General features: G+C 44.4%; 1 protein-coding gene across 3 annotated transcripts in view; it reads left to right on the top strand.

Annotated features, from left to right (window-relative positions):
- The window catches only part of LOC140195223 (NACHT, LRR and PYD domains-containing protein 3-like), a 51403-nt gene that overhangs the window by 4947 nt on the left and 24225 nt on the right, over window positions 1-22231 (top strand). For 2 of the 3 annotated variants that reach the window (XM_072253221.1, XM_072253218.1), the window contains exons 2-4: window positions 410-559; window positions 10032-10125; window positions 19073-19239. In XM_072253221.1, the coding sequence (XP_072109322.1) occupies window positions 10074-10125; window positions 19073-19239 (219 nt within the window). In that variant the 5' untranslated portion in view covers window positions 410-559; window positions 10032-10073. The remainder of the gene's footprint in view (window positions 1-409; window positions 560-10031; window positions 10126-19072; window positions 19240-22231) is intronic. The other variant, XM_072253220.1, reaches the window with a different exon arrangement.

Below are 22231 nucleotides of genomic sequence, written 5' to 3'. Positions count from 1 at the left end.
ACTCTGGCCTCTTAGCTTCTCCTTAACTCCCTATTGCCTCTCCCTAGTGCCCCTCCTCCTTCTCCATTTCCTTTGGTTCACTCTTTCCTCCTATCAGATACCTTCTCCAGCCCTTTACCTTTCCCACTCACCTGTATTCATCTATCACCTTTTAGCTTATCCTCCTTCCCCTCCCCCATCTTTTTATTCTGGGTTCTTCCTCCTACCTTTCCAGCCCTAATGAAGGGTGTCACCAGAAACAGCGGTTGTTTATTCTTCCCCATAGATGCTGTCTGATCTGAGTTCCTCTGGCATTTTGTGTGTTGCTCAAGACTTCCATCATCTGCAGAATCTGAGCCAGAATAACCATAAATGGAATGAATCTTGTTACATTTTGCTTTGCCCTGAAGTTGATTACTGTTTCTTGCAGCAGCAACTTTTGGTGATTGTGGAGTGACCGAGCAGTCCATAGTGGGAAGTGGGCAGAGACTGCTGACCGGAATAAGTGGTGCCTCAAGGAAGGGTTGTGTGAACACTACAGAAGAAGCATCTTTCAAAATAGCTTTTTGAAGCAAGAAAGGTAAGCCAATTGTATTACACGGACAAGGGAAAAAGAAACACCCTTGAAGTGTTAAGTCAGAAAATGCTGAATCAGGCTGGGTGTGTTCATGCATTGCGACACTTTTAAAGCGAAGTAGAACAATTGCATTATAATGCTGAGAAAAAGCAATGTTGAGCTTTTAACATGTCATATCCAACTGGTGTGAGAGAACTGCATGAGCTTGCCCAGAAAAGACAGCAGGTATGCAATACTGCCACAAAGTCTGCATTGTCACTGTTAATGAAATTAATAAAGATATTTTAATTACAATCTAAGTTCTTATCTGGGTTCTTGGACTCCATGTATCCAGTACATTTGCAGCAAAACTCTCCGCTCTTAAGTTTCTTCTCACAATGAAGGCCAAGATTCCACTTGATAACACATGGCACCTGAAAAACTACCTTTAGCAGTTCATATTCCAAAGTCATTCTCTGTCCCAGTCAGTCCTGATGAAGGAGATGCAGTGTGAAGAACAACTGCTCTCGATCTTCCTCCATGAATGCTGACCTAATGAGCTCTTTCTGTTTTCATTTCAGCCATCCAGCATTTCTCATTTTTATAACTGAATAAAACAGGTCGCGCATGATTTCAGGATGGCCTAGAGATTAGTTTTAATACCCTAATCTGTATTTCCTCTGTGCCCCACAGTTTTTGCTCCCAGAGCTGGAATAGACAGTGCAACCCTGTTGTCATTTAGCTTATCCTCCCCACAGTCTTTGTTGGCATCTACATAGGCTGCAAGAACTTGATACCTTTTCTAGATCAAATCCTCATCAGTGGTTCCTTGCAACTGCCTTGCTCATGGTCATACCACCCTCCTCTAACTGCTAACCAATTTCAAGTAATTTATGGTTATGGCAGTGTCCTAGTAAGGTATCAATAGCACAGATCAGACTTGACTCAAAGCAAAAGTATCTGAAGTTATTCGTGAAAGTAAAGGAAATAAAATCACTGGTAGCAGTTATCTATTGGCCACTGAATAATATTATAGTGGCACAGGCAATAAACGGAGAAATATCAGAGGCATGTAAGATTGGAACAGCAGTTAACATGGGGGACTTTAACTTGCACATAGATTGGGTGAATCAGGTTGGTTGAGGCAGTCTTGAGGAGGAACGCATCGGTGAAGGCTCTCTTGAACAGCATGTTACTGAACCTCCAGGGGAATGTGTTATCTTAGATCTGGTCCTCTGCAATGAGACAGGTAAAATTAGTGATCTTGTTGCTGGAATCCTCTTGGAAGGAGTGATCGCAGAATGATGGAGTTTCTCATACAAATGGAGGGTGCAATAGTTTGATCTAAAACCAGAGTACTACACCTAAAATGGGATGAGGGAGGATTTGGCTAGTGTAGTCTGAGAACACGGGCTATATGGTGGGACAGTTGAGGAACAGTGGAAGACTTTCAGAGATTTTTCACAGTGTTCAAAAAAGGTATATTCCAGTTAAAAGCAAGGACAGTAAGGGTGAGGACAGCCAGCCTTGGATAACTAAGGAAATAAAAGAAGGCATTAAACCAAAAGCTTGTGCATATAGTCTCACCAAGAGAAGTGGGAAACTGGAAGATGGGGGAAAACTTTAAAAAGCAACAAAGAACCACTAAGCAAGCAAAAAGAGAAGATAGATTACGAAAATAAACTGGCACAAAATATAAAAATGTATTGTAAAAGTTTTCATTATATAAAGCAGAAAAGGGTGGCTTAAGTGAACGTAGATCCCTTGAAAGACAAGAAGGGGGAATTGATATTGGGTAATGAGGATATGGCAGAGTCTTGGAATGACTATTTTGTGTCAGTGTTCACGACGGAGGACACACCTAACATGCCAAAGAGAGATGTTAAGGATGCAATGGGAGGTGAGGACCGCAATACAATAGCTATTGCTAAAGAAGTAGTGCTGAGGAAACTTGTGGGCCTGAAGATAAACAAATCCCCAGTTCTGATGGAACGCATCCCCGGGAAGGAAAGGGCAGCCGTTACAGCAGAGGCTTTGGAGTTAACTTACCAAAATTCTCCAGACTGTGGGCAGGTCGAATGTCACTCCACTGTTCAAAAATGTATCTAGGCAAAAAGCAGGTAACTATAGGCCAGTTAGTTGAACATCTGTAGTTGGGAAAATGCTTCAAGCCATTATTAAAGAAAAAATAGTGAAGCACTTGGAAATAAATGGATCCATCAGGCAGATGCAGCATGGTTTCAGTAAAGGCAGATCCTGTTTGACAAACTTGCTGGATTTCCTTGAGGATAGAATGAGCGCAGTGGATAGAGGGGAACAGTTGGGCATTACTTACTTGGATTTCCAGAAGGGGTTTGATCAGGTGCCGCATAAAACACATCCATAAAATAAGGATGCATAGGGTTTGATTTATTTATTCACTTACGGGATGTGGGCATTGCCAGCTCAGCCAGCATTTATTGCCCATCCCTAGTTGTCCATGAGATGGTGGTCTTGAGTTGCCTTCTTGAACCAATGCAGTCCCTGAGGTGTAGATACACCCGCAGTGTTGTTAGGGGGGGAGTTCCATGATTTTGATCCAGCGACAATGAAGGAACAGGGAAATGTTTCCAAGTCCGGATGGTGAGTGACTTGGAGGGGGATTTCCAAGTGGTGCTAATCCCAGGTATACGCTGTTCTCGTCCTAGCTGGTAGTGGTCATGGGTCTCAAAGGTGCTGCCTTAGGAGCTTTGATGTGTTGTTGTAGTGCATCTTGTAGATAGTACACACTGCTGCAACTGTTCGTTGATGGTGCAGAGATTGGGTGTTTGTGCAGGGGTACCAATCATGTGGGCTGCCTTGTACGGGATGGTGTCAAGCTTCAATCTACATGTAGATTGGGTGAACCAAATTGGTAAAGGTGCTGAGGAAGAGGATTTCTTGGAATGTATGCGGGATGGTTTTTTGAACCAACATGTCGAGGAACCAACTAGAGAGCAGGCTATTCTGGACTGGGTTTTGAGCAATGAGGAAGGGTTAATTAGCAATCTTGTCGTGAGAGGCCCCTTGGGTAAGAGTGACCATAATATGGTGGAATTCTTCATTAAGATGGAGAGTGACATAGTTAATTCAGAAACAAAGGTTCTGAACTTAAAGAAAGGTAACTTTGAAGGTATGAGATGTGAATTAGCTAAGATAGACTGGCAGATGACACTTAAAGGATTGACGGTGGATATGCAATGGCAAGCATTTAAAGGTTGCATGGATGAACTACAACAATTGTTCATCCCAGTTTGGCAAAATAATAAATCAAGGAAGGTAGTGCACCCGTGGCTGACAAGAGAAATTAGGGATAGTATCAATTCCAAAGAAGAAGCATACAAATTAGCCAGAGAAAGTGGCTCACCTGAGGACTGGGAGAAATTCAGAGTTCAGCAGAGAAGAACAAAGGGCTTAATTAGGAAGGGGAAAAAAGATTATGAGAGAAAACTGGCAGGAAACATAAAAACGGACTGTAAAAGCTTTTATAGATATGTAAAAAGGAAAAGACTGGTAAAGACAAATGTAGGTCCCCTGCAGACAGAAACAGGTGAATTGATTATGGGGAGCAAGGACATGGCAGACCAATTGAATAATTACTTTGGTTCTGTCTTCACCAAGGAGGACATAAATAATCTTCCAGAAATAGTAGAGGACAGAGGGTCCAGTGAGATGGAGGAACTGAGCGAAATACATGTTAGGAGGGAAGTGGTGTTAGGTAAATTGAAGGGATTGAAGGCAGATAAATCCCCAGGGCCAGATGGTCTGCATCCCAGGGTGCTTAAGGAAGTAGCCCAAGAAATAGTGGATGCATTAGTGATAATTTTTCAAAACTCGTTAGATTCTGGACTAGTTCCTGAGGATTGGAGGGTGGCTAATGTAACTCCACTTTTTAAAAAAGGAGGGAGAGAGAAACCGGGGAATTATAGACCGGTTAGCCTAACGTCGGTGGTGGGGAAACTGCTGGAGTCAGTTATCAAGGATGTGATAACAGCACATCTGGAAAGCGGTGAAATGATCGGACAAAGTCAGCATGGATTTGTGAAAGGAAAATCATGTCTGACAAATCTCATAGAATTTTTTGAGGATGTAACTAGTAGAGTGGATAGGGGAGAACCAGTGGATGAGGTATATTTGGATTTTCAAAAGGCTTTTGACAAGGTCCCACACAGGAGATTAGTGTGCAAACTTAAAGCACACGGTATTGGGGGTAAGGTATTGGTGTGGGTGGAGAGTTGGTTAGCAGACAGGAAGCAAAGAGTGGGAATAAACGGGACCTTTTCAGAATGGGAGGCGGTGACTAGTGGGGTACCGCAAGGCTCAGTGCTGGGAACCCCAGTTGTTTACAATATATATTAATGACTTGGATGAGGGAATTAAATGCAGCATCTCCAAGTTTGCGGATGACACGAAGCTGGGTGGCAGTGTTAGCTGTGAGGAGGATGCTAAGAGGATGCTGGGTGACTTGGATAGGTTGGGTGAGTGGGCAAATTCATGGCAGATGCAATTTAATGTGGATAAATGTGAAGTTATCCTCTTTGGTGGCAAAAATAGGAAAACAGATTATTATCTGAATGGTGGCCGATTAGGAAAAGGGGAGGTGCAACGAGACCTGGGTGTCATTATACACCAGTCATTGAAAGTGGGCATGCAGGTACAGCAGGCAGTGAAAAAGGCAAATGGTATGCTGGCATTTATAGCAAGAGGATTCGAGTACAGGAGCAGGGAGGTACTACTGCAGTTGTACAAGGCCTTGGTGAGACCACACCTGGAGTATTGTGTGCAGTTTTGGTCCCCTAATCTGAGGAAAGACATCCTTGCCATAGAGGGAGTACAAAGAAGGTTCACCAGATTGATTCCTGGGATGGCAGGACTTTCATATGAAGAAAGACTGGATGAACTGGGCTTGTACTCGTTGGAATTTAGAAGATTGAGGGGGGATCTGATTGAAACGTATAAGATCCTAAAGGGATTAGACAGGCTAGATGCAGGAAGATTGTTCCCGATGTTGGGGAAGTCCAGAACGAGGGGTCACAGTTTGAGGATAGAGGGGAAGCCTTTTAGGACCGAGATTAGGAAAAACTTCTTCACACAGAGAGTGGTGAATCTGTGGAATTCTCTGCCACAGGAAACAGTTGAGGCCAGTTCATTGGCTATATTTAAGAGGGAGTTAGATATGGCCCTTGTGGCTGCGGGGGTCAGGGGGTATGGAGGGAAGGCTGGGGCGGGGTTCTGAGTTGGATGATCAGCCATGATCATAATAAATGGCGGTGCAGGCTCGATGGGCCGAATGGCCTACTCCTGCACCTATTTTCTATGTTTCTATGTTTCTTGAGTGTTGATGGAGCTTCACTCATCCAGGCGAGTGGCGAGTATTCCATGACACTCCTGACCTGAGCCTTGAAGATGGTGGACAGGCTTTTGGAGTCAGGAGGTGAATTACATGCCTCAAGATTCCTAGCCTTTGACCTGCTGTAGTAGCTATGGTGTTTATGTGGCTAGACCAGTTCAGTTTCCTGTTAATGGGAACTTCCAGGATGTTGATAGGGGATTCAGTGATGGTGATGCCACTGAATGTCAGGAGACAATAGTTAGAGCCTCTCTTGTTGGAGATGGTCATTATCTGGCACTTGCATGGCTTGAATATTACTTGCCACTTGTCGGCCCAAGCCTGGATATTGTCCAGGTCCTGCTGCATTTGGATGTGAACTGCTTCACTATCTGAGGAGTCACAAATGGTGCAGAACATGGTGCAGTCATCTGCAAACATTCCCACTTGTGATCTTATGATAGAGGGAAGGTCATTGATGAAGCAGTGAAGATGGTTGGTCCTAGGACGCTTCCCTGAGGATCTCTTGCAGTGATGTCCTGAGAATGAGATAATTGACCTCCAACCACCACAACCATCTTCCTTTGTGTCAGCTATGATTCCAAGCAACGGAGGGTTTTCCCTCCTAATTCCCGTGACTCCATTAGGGCACCTTGATGCCATACTCGGTCAAATGCTGCCTTGGTATTGAGAGCTATCACTCTCACCTCACCTCTGGTATTTAGCTCCTTGGTCCATGTTTGGACCAAGAAGGTGATGAGGTCAGGAGCTGAGTGGCCTTGACAGAACCCAAACGGGACATCTATAAGCAGGTTATTGCCGAGTAGGTGCTGCATGATAACTCTGTTGATGACCCCTTTCATTACTTAACTAGTGATTGAGAGTAGGCTGATAGGGCAGTAATTGGCTGGGTTGGACTTGGGGGTGATGTATTAGCATGGATAGTCAGTCAGTCAGTGGGTGCCGTCCCGAATCCAGGGTTGGCGGCTATGCACCTCCATCTTCTTCGATCTTGTGACAGCACCGAGTACAGCCTCTCCTCCAGTTTGTTCTCACTGGCCGCCTTGGCACCACCCGCAGCCGCCCCCGCTGAACTCGAGATAGAGGCCGTGTCGGCCTCCAGCTGCGGCCGCTACTTCGAGCCCGGCCCTTCCTAAGGCGGAGGCCTTGAGCAGGTCCAGGCACACGGTGCAGCGCCCAAGTTCATCATATCTCTTCTAACTAGGTGCATAGCATACGATTTGTAGATACATGGTGAGGCTTTAATCTCTTCCACGGAAGATGGCCGTTGGCTTACAAGGAGCTCATCCACCCTTGTTTTTTGAGTCCTGCTGGGTGTCCTCACACCCTCCTCACCAGACTAAGTCCGGTGGGGGAGCCGGCCCAAGTCGCTGACCACTTGACCACAGCCCCCAGCCGAGCGCTGGGCACCCGCCCCCCCCCCCCCCGCCGAATCTCTCCGAGCATCCAGTGCCGGACCAAAAAACCATGGTTGAGCGGCCGGCAACCAAACCAGAACATGGATAGAGGGTTGGTTTTAACTAGTACAAAGCAGAGAGTTGGGATGCATGGGTGTTACTCTGGCAATCAGTGGTGAGCGGTGTGCCACAGGGGTCGGTGCTGGGCCCGCAACTGTTCACGATATACATTAACGATCTGGAAGAGGGGACCAAGTGTAGTGTATCTAAGTTTCCTGATGACATTAAATTGATTGCAAAAGCAAATTGCGTAGAGAATACAGAAAGTCTGCAGAGAAACTGAGTGGGCAAGGGTCTGGCAAATGGAGTACAATGTTGGTGAATGTAAGATCATCCACTTTGGAAGGAAAAATGGAAGATCAGATTATTACTTAAATGGTAAAAGTTGCAAAATGCTGCTGTGCAGAGGGAGTTGGGAGTGCTTGCGCTTGAATCACAAAAGGTGGGTTTGCCCAGGTGCAGCAGGCTATCAAGGGTAAGTGGAATGTTGGCCTTCATTGCTAGAGGGATTGAATTTAAGAGCAGGGCGGTTATGCTGCACTGGAGGTTCACCAGGTTGATTCCAGAGATGAGGGAGTTAGACTATAAGGAGAGATTGAGCCGCCTGGGACTGTACTCTCTGGAATTCAGAAGAATGAGGAGATTTTGTATAGAAACATACAAAATTATGAAAGGGATAGATAAGATAGAGGCAGGAAAGTTGTTTCCACTGGTAGGTGAGATGAGGACTAGGGAGCATCACCTCAAGATGTGGGGGAGTAGATTTAGGATGGAGATGAGGAGGAACTGCTTTTCCCAGAGAGTGATGAATCTGTGTAATTCTCTGCCCAATGAAGCAATGGAGGCTGCCTCAGTAAATATATTTAAGACAAGGTTGGATAGATTTTGCATAGTAGGGAAATTGAGGGTTATGGGGAAAAGGCAGGTAGGTGGAGATGAGTCCATGGCCAGATCAGCTTTGATCTTATGGAATGGCGGAGCAGGCTCGACATTCCTCCTCCTCATCTCTACTCCTGCTCTTATTTACTCCTCGGTGACTAGTGGTGTGCCTCAGGGGTTCTGGGACCCCTACTCTTTGTGATTTTTATAAATGACCTGGATGAGGAAGTGGAGGGATGGGTTAGTAAATTTGCTGATGACACAAAGGTTGGGGTGTTGTGGATAGTGTGGAGGGCTGTCAGAGATTACAGCAGGACATTGATAGGATGCAAAACTGGGCTGAGAAGTAGCAGATGGAGTTCGCCCAGGTAAGTGTGAGGTGGTTTATTTTGGTAGGTCAAAATGTTCTTATGATAGGGTTGCTGTGGATCAAGTTGGTCTTCGGTCTCTGACTTGTGGGATACCCACTAATTGCCATCTACCAGGCTGTGAATTACTTGAGACCATAAAACAGAAGCAGAATTAGGCCATTTAGCCCATCGTCTGCTCCACCATTTGATCATGATTTATTATCCTTCTCAACCCCATTTTTCTGCCCTCTCCTTGTAATCTTTGACTGCCTTACTAATCAAGAATCTGTCAAACTCCACTTTAAATATGTAATCAATTCCACAGATTACCACACTCTAGCTAAAGAACTTCCTCCTCATCTCTATTCTAAATGAGTGTCCTTGTCCTCTGGTCCTGGACTCTCCCCTGACATCTCCTCTGTACCTATTTCCAAGCACCTTAAAACTGCCCTTGTGCTAGCCATTTCAACCCTGGGAAAAAGCCTCTCACTATCCACACAATTAATACCTCATCATCTTATACACATCTGTCAGGTCACCTCTCATCCTCTGTCGCTCCAAGAAAAAAAGGCCGAGTTCACTCAACCTATTCTCATAAGGCGTGCTCCCCAATCCAGGCAACATCCTTGTAAATCTCCTCTGCACCCTTTCTATGGTATCCACATTCTTCCTGTGGTGACGTGACCAGAACTGAGCACAGTACTCCAAGTGACGTCTGAGCAGGGTCCTATATAACTACAATATTACCTCTTGGCTCCTAAACTCAATCCCACGATTGATGAAGGCCAATGTACCGTATGCCTTCTTAACCACAGTCAATCTGCTCAGCAGCTTTGAGTGTCCTATGGACTCGGACCCCAAGATCCCTCTGATCCTCCACACTGCCAAGAGTCTTACCATTAATACTATATTCTGCCATCGTACTTGACCTACCAGAATCAACCACCTCACACTTATCTGGGTTGAGCTCCATCCGCCACTTCTCAGCCCAGTTTTGCATCGTATGTCTCGCTGTAACCCCTGACAGCCCTCCACACTATCCACAGCATCCCCAACCTTTGTGTCATCAGTAGATTTACTAACCGATCCCTCCACTTCCTCATCCAGGTGATTCATAAAAATCTGGAAGTGTAGGGGTCCCAGAACAGATCCCTGAGGCTCACCACTGGTCACTGACCTCCATGCAAAATGAATTGGGGAAATTCAGATCTTCATGAATTAGGGAAAATGACATACCCTTGCTGCTAAAAGTGTAAGACTGCTTCTTTCTTCCCTGCTTCAGAATTCTAATATTTGCTTTTGATTGTTGCCTTCTTTTGAAATTGTACTTGCTCTCCAAATACTATCAACTCTTATTGCAATTCGGAAGGGAAGTGTACTAATTGTCTTTTTCGTCTTAATAACTTTATGTAATTCTCATTCCATTACTTCCTTTACCGCAGAACATCTCAACCTCCTGTCAGACATAGCATTTGTTCATTACCATGGCTGAAGGTTCAAATGAGAATCAAGATCCGGGATCTGCGGTGGATACAGGTATGACAAATTTGTCTTTTCAAATTGTGGAAAGGTTATATATAAATGAGACATTTCACAAAAACTTGCCAAACTCAAACCCTCTCCACATCAACAGCATAGCAATGGAAACTGAGCAGTTTCAAACTCCTGAGAGTGCACATCCAGGGTCCCGTAACACATTGTCCACAGTCAAGGTCTCTATTTTCTGAGAAGGCTGAAGAGAGCTGGACTAGACACAGCAGTTGATACAATCTTCTACACAGGCGCAACTTAGAGCATCCTGACAGGCAACATCAATGTGGGGTACAGAGACTACTTTGTGGTGGACAAGAGGGCTCTAGAACAGGTAGTCAAAACTACCCAGCACCTCACCAGCACTACCTTACCCACCATCCGGGACATGTATAGAGAAAGATGCAGGAAAATACAGGTGGGGTGTTACCTCACCTGGAAGGACTGCTGAGGGCCCTGAATAGATGTAAGGGAGGAAGTCACAGTGCAGGTGTTATATGAGATTAGTGTGTGAGGGACAAATAGAGAAGAAGATCACTGAGAAGCAATCCCTGTGGACAGTGGAAATTGGGGAGGAGTTCAAGATGTGTTTGGTGATATAATCCTGTTGAAGATGGTGGACATTAAGGAGAATGATATATTGGACATGGAGGCTCATGGGGTGGTAGGTGAGGACAAGAGAAAGGTGGGGTGAGCACAAGTGTCTTTAAAGTAAAACCATAAGACACAGGAGCAGAATTAGGCCATTGGCCCATCACGTTTGCTCTGACATTCAAATCTGGCTGCTCCTTTTTATCCCCTCCCCAGCTTTTCCCCATAACCCTTGAAGCTGTCCCCAATCAAGAACCTGTCAAGCTCTGCCTTAAGTACACCCAATGACCTGGCTTCCCAGCTGCCTGTGATAATAAATTCCACAAATTTACCACACTCTGGTGAAAGAAATTTCTCCACATCTGTTTTAAATGGTCACCCCTCTATCCTGAGCCTGTGTCCTCTTCTCCTAGACTCCCCCACCATGAGAAACATCCTTTCCACATCTACTCTGTCCAGGCCTTCCAACATTTAAAAGGTTTTAATGGGATCCCCCTCATCCTTCTAAATTCCAGTGAGCACAGACCCAGAGCTATCAAACATTCCTCATGCGATAACATTTTCATTCTCGGACTCATCCTTGTGAACCTCCTCTGAACCATCTCCAGTGCCAGCACATTTTTTCTTAGATGAGGAGCCCAGAACTGTTCACAATACTCAAGGTGAGGCCTCCCCGGTGCCCTAAAGCCTCAGCATCACGTCCCTGCTCTTGTATTCTAGACCTCTTGAAATGAATGTTAACATTGCATTTGCCTTCTTCGCCAGCGACTCAACCTGCAAATTAACCTTTAGGGTGTTCTGCACAAGGACTCCCAAGTCCCTTTGCATCTCAGATTTTTGGATTTTCTTCCTGTTTAGAAAATAGCTTGTACATTATTGTTACTACCAAAATGCATGACCCTGCATTTTCCAACTTTGTATTTCATTTGCCACCTTCTTGCCCATTATCTTAATCGTCTTGGTCCTTCTGCAGCCTACCTGTTTCCTCAACGCTACCTGCCCCTCCACCAATCTTCATACCATCTGCAAACTTGGGAACAAAGCTATCTATTCCATCATCTAAATCATTGATATGCAGCATAAAAAGAAGTGGTCCCAACACTGACCCCTGCAGAACACCACTAGTCACTGGCAGTCAACCAGAAAAGGATCCTTTTATTCCCACTTGCTGCCTCCTACCAATCAGCCAATGCTGTAACTATGCCAGTAGCTTTCCTGCAATGCCATGAGCTCTTAACTTAGTAAGCAACCTCATATGTAGCATCTTGTTAAAGGCCTTGTGAAATATACAACATCCACAGCATCCCTTTTATCTATCCCACCTGTAATCACTCAAAGAATTCCAACAGTTTCATTAGGCAAGGTTTTCCCTTAAGGAAACCATGCTGACTCTGTCCTGTCTTGCCCCATGTCGCCAAGTACTCCTTAATTATCATCCTTAACTATTGACTCCAACATCTTCCCAGCCACTGAAGTCAGGCTAACTGGTTTGTAATTTCCCTTCTGCTTTCCATCTTAATGAGTGGAGTGATGTTCCAATTTTCCAGTCCTCTGGCACCATGCCAAAGTCCAATAATTTTTGAAAGATCATTGCTAATGCCTCCACACTCTCTACCGCTACCTCTTTCAGAACCCTAGGTGCAATTCATCTGGTAGGGTGACTTGTGTAACATTTAGGTCTTTCAGCTTTTTGAGCACTTTCTCGCTTGTAATAGTAACTAGACTCACTTCTCTTCGATTCTTGTTGTTCTCTTTTGCAGTTCGAGTATTTGTTTGTTGTTGGGATGCATCTTTCCTGCACCTTCCTCATTTTTCCTCAAACCGTGCGCCATTACTGCTCTGCTGTCATTCCTGCCAGCAGCTCCTTCCAATTTACTTTGGCCAACTCCTCTCTCGTACCATTGTAATTTCCTTAACTACACTGAAGTACTGCTACGTCAGACTTTACTTTCACCCTGTCAGATTTCAAGGTGAACTCAGTCATATTGTGATCACCCTCTCCTTAGGGATACTTTACCTGAAGTTCCCTTATTACTTCTGGTTCATTACATAACACCCAATCCAGTATAGCTGATCCCCTTGTAGGCTCAATGACAAACTACTCTAAAAAGCCATCTCGTAAGCATTTAACAAACTCTCTTGATCTATTTCCTGCCTAATTTTCTCAATGGACCTGCACTTTGAAATCTCCCATGACTATCATAACATTGCCCTTTTGACACGCCTTTTCTACTTCCCATTGTAAGCTGCAATCCCTATCCCAGCTACTTTTGGGGTGCCTGTATATAGCTGGCATCTGGGTCCTACAACCTTTGCAATTTTTTAACTCAACCCACAGGGATTCGACATCTCCCCAACCCTACGAGGGGTGATTGATAAGTTCGTGGCTTAAGGTAGAAGAAGTCAATTTATTTTTCAACATAGTCCCCTCCTACATTTACACACTTAGTCCAGCGATTGTGGAGCAGACAGATCTTGGACCTCCAGAAAGTGTCCACAGCAGGATTGATTGATAAATTCGTGGCCTAATGTAGAAGGAGGTGAGTTATTAACTTCAAACTTTCCGCATTTTCACTGAGTTGAACCGCACGTGCATGTAATAAGAGCTGTATAACTCATCTCCTTCTACCTTAAGCCACAAACTTATGAATCACCCCTGCAGTGGACCACCTGGAGGTCCAAGACGTTCTCGTTACATGCACGTGCAGTTCAACTCTTTGAGTGATAATGCAGAAAGGTTGAAGTTAATATCTCCTTTTACCTTAGGCCACGAACTTATCAATCACCCCTGCTCTGGACCACTTCTACAAAGAAGGGAACTGTCTGCTCCATAACCGCTGGACTGAGTGTGTACATGTAGGAGGGGACTATGTTCAAAAATAAATGTGCTAAGTTTTCTGAAATTGACTCCTTCTGCCTTAGGCCACGAACTTATCAATCACCCCTCGTATGTCACATCATTCCACTGATTTGATGCAATTCTTTGCCAGGAGACCCACATCACCACCTCTGCCGAGCTATCTATCCCTCATTTAGAATGTGTAACCTTGAACATTTAGCTCCCAACTACGACCATCCTTTAGCCACAATTCAGTGATGGCCACAACATCGTACCTGACAATCTGTAATAGTGCTATAAGATCATCCACCTCATTTCTTATTCTCCATGCACTGAGATATAACACTTTGAATGCTGTATTTGCTACCCTTTTTATCCCGAATACACTGATACTCACCCTGCTGGCTCCAATTTTGTCCTATTATCTGCCTGCCCTTCCTGACAGTCTGACTGTACGCTACCTGTCTGGAGACCCTTCTCTCCAGTTCCCACCCCCATGCCAAGTTAGTTTAAACCAACAGCTCTAACAAACCGGCACATGAGAATATTGGTCCCCTTCTGGTTCAGGTGCAACCTGTCATTTTGAACAGGTCATACCTCCCCCAGAAGAGACTCCAATGATCCAAGAACCTGAAGCCTTGTCTCCTTCAGCTTTTCAGCCATGCATTAGTCTGCCAAATCTTCCTGTTTCTACCCTCACTGGCGCGTGACACAGGTAGCAGTCCAGAAATTACTATCTAGGAGGTGCTGTTTCTCAGCTTTCTACCTAGCTCTCTAAATTCTCTTTTCAGGACCTCTTTGGTTTTCCTTCCTATGTCATTGCTACCAATATGCACTAAGACATCTGGCTGCTCTCTCTCTCTCTCCAAAATGTTGTGCCATTCAGGTATCCTGATCATGTCCATAGAATCTCCTGCCTGTTCCCCTGACTATTGAGACCCCTATCACTGGTGCTCCCCTCCTCCCTCTTTCCCTTCTGCACTACGGTCTTGGTGTCATTCCCTTGGGAGGTCATTCCCCACAACAGTATCCAAAGTGCTATACTTACTGTTGAGAATGTCCACCGATGTTCTGCACTAACTGCCTCTTCACATTTCCACTTCTGCTGACAGTCTTCCAGCTACTCGCCCTCTGCAACTTTGCGATGACTACTTCCCTATAACTCTGATTATCTCCTCACTCTCCTGAGGAGACCCTTTTGGGAGCACAATAAAGGGAGATAGGATCTGTGGGCACTTAGAGAATCATGGTCTGATCAGGGACAGTCAGTATGGCTTTGTGAAGGGCAAATCGTGTCTAACAAGCCTGATAGAATTCTTTGAGGAGGTGACCAGGCATATAGATGAAGGTTGTGCAGTGGATGTGATCAACATGGATTTTAATAAGGCATTTGACAAAGTTCCACACGATAGGCTTATTCAGAAAGTTAGAAGGCATGGGATCCAGGGGAGATTGGCCAGGTGGATTCAGAATCGGTTCGCCTGCAGAAAGCAGAGGGGCGTGGTGGAGGGAGTACATTCGGATTGGAGGTTTGTGACTAGTGGTGTCCCACAAGGATCTGTTCTGGGACCTCTACTTTTTGTGATTTTTATTAACGACCTGGATGTGAGGGTTAGGGTGGGTTGGCAAGTTTGCAAATGACGCAAGGGTGGGTGGTGTTGTGGATAGTGTAGAGGATTGCCGAAGGTTGCAGAGAGACATTGATCGGATGCAGAAGTGGGCTGAGAAGTGGCAGATGGAGTTCAACCCGGAAAAGTGTGAGGTGGTACACTTTGGAAGGACAAACTCCAAGGCAGAGTACGAAGTAAATGGCAGGATACTTGGTCGTGTGGTGGAGCAGAGGGATCTGGGGGTACATGTCCACAGATCCCTGAAAGTTGCCTCACAGGTAGATAGGGTAGTTAAGAAAGCTTATGGGGTGTTAGCTTTCATAAGTTGAGGTATAGAGTTTAGGAGTCGCGATGTAATGATGCAGCTCTATAAAACTCTGGTTAGGCCACACTTGGAGTGCTGTGTCCAGTTCTGGTTGCCTCACTATAGGAAGGATGTGGAAGCATTGGAAAGGGTACAGAGGAGATTTACCAGGATGCTGCCTGGTTTAAAGAGTATGCATTATGATCAGAGATTAAGGGAGCTAGGGCCTTACTCAGAGGTGTAGCCTCCTGGTAAGCCTCAGGCTCGCTTTCGTCAAGGGGGAGCAGCCTTCGGCCCCGCCAGACTGGGTAATCAAGTTTGTGGGGATGCCGTGTGATGTACCCCACCCGCCAATTAACAGACAGCACACAATGTACGATTTACAGATTACACTTTATAGATCTTCCTGGAACTATGTAATTAATAGAGATACAATATAAAAGGAAATTAAAAGGCGCCAAACTTATCAAAGTTCAACCACTTCGCGCACAACCGTTGGAGATCAATTAACGGAGTCTTCTTTCCACCATTCCTCTTCGTTTCTCCTCCTGAAAAGCCCTGGGCCTCGGACTCCCTCTTGGGTCCGATCCTCGTCCAGCTTACAGGATCTCTCTCATCTCGTCTCCTCTCTCTCATCGCGTCTCCTCTCTCTGTCCCCATTACGCCTTCTGCCCAAAGCCTGCGAAAACAACAGCTTACAGACATACAAGAAAGAATAACATCTATCCAAATTGGTTAGCAAATGAATACAATTCCCATTATCAGTAATTATAACCCAAAGAAGCTGCTACTGTTAACTCAGCAGTTAACATTACAGAGAAGCCACTTTATTATAAAATAACAAAGAAGCCATTTTATTAGCCTTAGCAGTAACATAAAAGAAGAAACCCTTACAGAGGTATACAAGATATTAAGAGGAATAAATAGTGGACAGCCAGTGCCTCTTCCCCAGGACACCACTGCTCAATACAAGAGGACATGGCTTTAAGGTAAGGGGTGGGAATTTCAAGGGGGATATTAGAGAAAGGTTTTTTACTCAGAGAGTGGTTGATGCGTGGAATGCACTGCCTGAGTTAGTGATGGAGGCAGATACACTAGTGAAATGTAAGAGACTACTAGACAGGTATACGGAGGAATTTAAGGTGGGGGGCTATATGGGAGGCAAGGTGTAAGGGTCGGCACAACATTGTAGGCCGAAGGGCCTGTACCGTGCTGTACTATTCTATGTTCTATTAACAGAGCCAATACCTCTTTCGAGCTGAAGCCTTCTTTGAGCCAAAGCCTGACACTCCTACTCTCACCACTGGCCTACTCACACCAGTGGCCACCATGCTTGTCCCTTCTTTACTTATAAACAAGCATCTCAGACCTGCAGGAAACCTCGTCGCTGTGACCTGCTTCTGCCACTTACTGGGCCATCAGAATAAGCCCGAATGCCCACAAAGTTTTCCTTTTAAACAAGCATCACCAACCTGCCAGTCCTGTTGAAGAGCCTCAGCCCAAGACATCAACTGTACTGCTTTTCCATAGATGCTGCCTGGCCTGCAGAGTTCCTCCAGCATTTTATGTGTGTTAAGGGAACTTAAGTGCAGTGTGAAAGTTAGAGGCAAAGTTGATGAAATTGGACAAGCTCAGTGTGGGTGCATGAAGCAAAAGCAATGCAGCACAGGAAGAGTTGTGGAGAATTTCCAAGGAAGGCTTGGAAAATGAACTGTTCTATGTAGCCAGTGAAAATGCAGTCACAGCTGGGACCCATGGGAGTGTCCATGTCTACTCCTTGAGCTTGAAGAAAGTGGGAGGACCACTTCTACCAGACAGAGGAGAGTGGTAGTAGAGGGGAACTGATTGGGTCTTTTTTTGAGAAAGAAGCAAGCAACTTTAAGGCCGCCTTGATGAGGAAATAGATGTATGTTCATGGTGAAAATGAGGTGATCAGGGCCAGGGAATTGAAAGTTGTTCAGGAGATGGTGTTGTTTTTGAATGCAACAATACATCCATTACATCCAACATTGCTTGTAGAAACCTTGTTTCCTATACAAGCAATTTCTAGCCCAGTCTCCTTTTGTACTGCAAAAGTGACATTTTGATTTAGGGGATTGGCCTCAGATGTGGCGCAGACTGAGATCACCTGTGACAATGAATTCCACAGATTCACCATCCATTGCCTAAAGAAATTCCTGCTCATCTCTGTTCTAAATGGACATCTTTTTGTTCTGAAGCTGTACCTACTGGTCCTGGACTTCTGCACTATAGGATAAGTACCCACTCTGTCTAGACCTTTTAATCTCCTTTGTAACTGTAAGCTATACCAGATTTAATTTTCTGCTGTGTTTTTGCCTGTGTCTCTTTCCCATGTCTGCTCATTCTTCTCCCAACAATAAATGAGTAAAACTTTCTTTGACTGCTATCTAGAACTGTCATAATCTTGTAAATCCATATTAAAGCTCCCCTCTCCAAGGAGAATATTCCTCATACCTTCTCCCCAGTCTAATCGTGCTCTCACAGAGCATAAACCGATCTACATCAGTCACTCTTTCCTTTACTGCAGCAATGTTAATTTCGAGTCACATTAGCAAGATCTTGGATAGCAGAATTAGACCACTCAGGGGATTAGGGTCCACTCTGCTGTTCAAAAAGTTCAAAGTAAATCTATTATCAACATGCATAAATGTCACCATATTCAACCTTTACATTCATTTTCTAATACCCAGAATAGAATCAGTGAAAGACCATGGCTTATTTATTATCCCTTCCAACCCCATCCTATTTTCCTGCCATCTTTGACACCCTTATTCGTCAGCAACCTGTCAGACGCCACTTTAAATATACCTCCACGGCCAATGAATTAATTCCTCTGATTCACCATCCTCTGGCTCAAGAAATTTCTCCTCATCTTTGTTCTGAGGCTGTGCCCTCTTGCCCTTGACTCCCCAACTGTAATAATGTCCTCTCCACATCCACTTTATCGAGGCTTTTCAATGATGTTTTCCCCCTCCCCCCTCCCCCTTAATTCTTCTGAACTCCAGCAAGTTGAGACCCAGAGCAGTCAAACATTGTTCAAACATTAACCTGTTACAAGAGATGGTGCATAAGGGTGAATAGGAATGGATTAGTTGCATAGGACATGGATAGAACATGATTTGCAACGTAGGCACTGAGAAAATGCAGAACAGAATCAGGTATGTGACATGAAATTTGTGCATTATGGGTGCTTTTTCAGGTAGCAGCCTTTGGCCATTTTGGTAAAAGGAAATGCGGCATCCTGGAAAGAATCTTATTATTTTTATTTATGTCAAGATACAGCGTGGACCAGGCCCTCCTTGTCCACCAAGCCACGTCACCCAGCCATCCACCTATTTAACCTGAGCCTAATCACAGGACAATTTACAGTCACCAATTAAACTACCAACTGGTACGTCTTTGGACTGTGGGAGGAATCCGCAGCACTCAAGGGAAACCCGCACAGTTACGGGGAGAAAGTACAAACTTTTTAAAGATGGCACCAGAATTGAACTCTGAACTCCAGTGCCCTGAGCTGTAATTTTTTTACATAAACTGCTATGCTACCATGGGAAATTAATGTTTATTTTGTCTTGACTTTGTTCGCAGCTCTGAGGTGTACGTTCAAGGAAGTCTTGGAAAATTGCAATGACTACAGCCTGTTCAAATTGACACAATTCTACCGGGGCAGATTAGAACCGGCAATTGAAAGGGAAGTGAAATCAATCAGCTTGCTACTTAAAGAGCAGCAGCATTTCAGTGCACAAGAACACAGGGTGAGTGGCATATAGATTGAATGAATGTGTTTTGTACCACCTTCACAAAACAACGTGCATCTGTTCTGAGAACAACAATGATGCTGAAGAGAAACGGACAAAAATAAACTGATGAATTTGAAGTTCAAAGTTTATTTATTATCACAGTATGTACATGTCAACATATACTACCATGAAATCCATTTTCTTGCATTCATAGTAGATACAAAGAAATACAATGAGATCAATGAAAAGCTACACAAACAAAGATGGACAAACAACCAATGGGCAAAAGAAAATGTGCAAATACAAAAAAAACCTAAAATGTACAGAGAACATGAGTTGTAGAGTCCTTGAAAATGAGTCTATAGGTTGTGGAATCAGATCAGTGTTGAGGTAAGTGAAGTTGTCCACATTGTTTCAGGAGCCTGATATTTGAAGGGTAATAATTGTTCCTGAACCTGGTGATGTGGGAACTAATGATCCTTTACCTTCTTGAAGTAGGAAATAGTGACCATTCTCAGCTGCTTTTGTTTGTGCACAGAAGATGGAAAATGTTTTATTTTCTGCTTGTAAGCAGTGATATTTTTGGCATGAAGATCAAATTTAGAAGGAAGTTTTCAAGTAAAGTGTCTGTGAAACTGCGTGGAATTCAGAAACTTGGAGATGGCAAATACATAGAAAATGAGAAGTACTTTTAAAGTAGAAGTGTGAATGATATGGCACAGAAACATAAAAATCTGTTCATATAATAATACAAACTAGCAAAACAAGGTTAAACCACAAGAAAATATTTACACATCAATTCAACAGTCCTTCTTCCCCTCTCATTTGCTAATACACTTAGCACATTAGGGACAATTTACTGCATCCAGCTATTGTTCCAACCCACATTCCTTTGAGACCTGGAAGGAATCATGTATTAACTTCAGCAAAGGCAGCAATAAATCATTTGTTGAATTTCGCACATTTCCACTAACCCTGTGTGATTGGTTTGATCAGTTGGCTTTTCACTGTTCGTAACCACCAGTAATTGCAGAAGATTTTGGAAACTGCTGAATGTTGGAGTCCTGGGAGAGCCAGAGTCTCCCAGGGAACAACATCTGCGTGAAGTGCATCCAGCTGCAGCTCCTTTCAGACCATGTTAGGGACCTGGAGCAGCAGCTGAATGACCTGCGGCTTGTTCTGGAGGAATGATGAGATGATCAGAGTTACAGGGATGGAGTCATTCCAAAGTTGCAGGAGACAAGTGGGTGGGTGACTGTCAAGAGAAATGAAAATGTGAATAGGCAGTTAGCACAGCTTCCCCTCAATAATAAACATATCTGTTTGGATACTATTTTGGTCGGGGGGGGGGCGGGGGGAGGTGGTGGCGGTGGTGGTGGTGGTGGTGGTGGTGTGTGACCTCCCAGGGGAATACCATGCAGACCGGATTACTGGTACTGAGTGTAAGATATAGGAGCAGAATTTGGCCATTTGCCCCATCGAGTCTGCTGCACTATTCAGGCATGGCTGATCCTTTTTTTGCTGCTCTCTGCCCGACTTCCCTGCCTTCTCCCAGTTACTTTTGATGCTCTGTCCAATCAAGAACCTATAAAGCTGTGCCTTAAATACAGCCAATGACCTGGCCTTCACAGCTGCCTGTGGTAATAAATTCCACAAATCACCACCCTCTAACTAAAGAAATTTCTCCACATCAATTAAATGGACACCCTTCTATCCTGAGGTTGTGCCCTCCTGTCCTAGACTCCCCCACACCCCCCATCACCAAGGGAAACATCCTTTCCACATCTACTCTGTCTAACCCTTTAAACACTCAAACCGTTTCAATGAGACCATCCCCCCCCACCTCCAATCCTTCCATCTTCCAGCAAGTACAGACCCAGAGCTATCAAACATTCTTCATATGATAACCTTTTCATTCCCAGAAACATACTTGTGAACCTTCTCTGAACCCTCTTCAATGCCAGCACATCTCTTCTAAGATGAAGAGCCCAAATGGCAGGTTAACCTTTAGGGTGTTCTGCACAAGGACTCCCAAGTCCCTTTGCATCTCAGGCGTTTGGATTTTCTCCCCATTTAGAAAATAGTCCGCACATTTATTTCTTCCACCAATGTGCATAACCATGCATTTTCTAACATTGTATTTCATTTGCCACTTTCGTACCGATTCTCCTAATCTAAGTCCTTCGGGAACCTTGTGTTTCCTCATCTCTACCTGTCGCTCCACCTCATCTGCAAATGTGACAACAAAGCCATCTATTCCATCATCTAAATACAGCATAAAAAGAAGGGATCCAAACGTAGACTCTTATTGAACACCACTAGTCACTGGCAGCCAACCAGAAAAGGATCCTTTTATTCCCACTCATAGCCTTCTTTCAATCAGCTAATGCTCTAACCATGCCAGTAGCTTTCCTGTAATAGTGACAGTCAATAATTTATGGCTGTTTGTTCTCAGTCAGCAACAAGCTCAAATCTCTCCAGGCAGGCACCAACCTCAACATTTGCAAACCTGCATGTTATAGCCAACCAAAGAACATCTCATAAATAACTTCTTATCCGGAAATGATCTCCAGTCCAGCAGATTACCTGAGGAATCATTGTGTCTTTAAAGCATTGATCAAGCTCAGCATGTCAAGCTCACAAAATGGAGAATAGAGTGTCTTCACAAAATGGCAGCTTCCATCCCCAAGCATGGGGCAGGAACAACGCCAAATAGTCTGTCTGCTTCCACTGTCTTTGATTCATTTTAATTCACTGATTTGCATATTGTCATTCTTTCTGGCCAACAATACCTTGGGCTGTTAACATGTGTGGCATCTTGTCAAAGGCCTTCTGAAAGTCCAAATATACAACATCCACTACATCCCCTTTAACTATCCTATGTGTAATCTCATCAAAGAATTCCAGCAGGTTTGTCAGGTAGGATTTTCCCTGAAGAAACCATGCTGACTTTTACTAACTTGTCCTGTGTCACTGCGTATTCTATTTGTGAGCCAATCGCCCCTTC

The sequence above is a fragment of the Mobula birostris genome, chromosome 3, assembly GCF_030028105.1.
Source record: "Mobula birostris isolate sMobBir1 chromosome 3, sMobBir1.hap1, whole genome shotgun sequence".
NCBI classification, from domain to species: domain Eukaryota; kingdom Metazoa; phylum Chordata; class Chondrichthyes; order Myliobatiformes; family Myliobatidae; genus Mobula; species Mobula birostris.
This window is presented reverse-complemented; position numbering and strand designations above follow the sequence as displayed.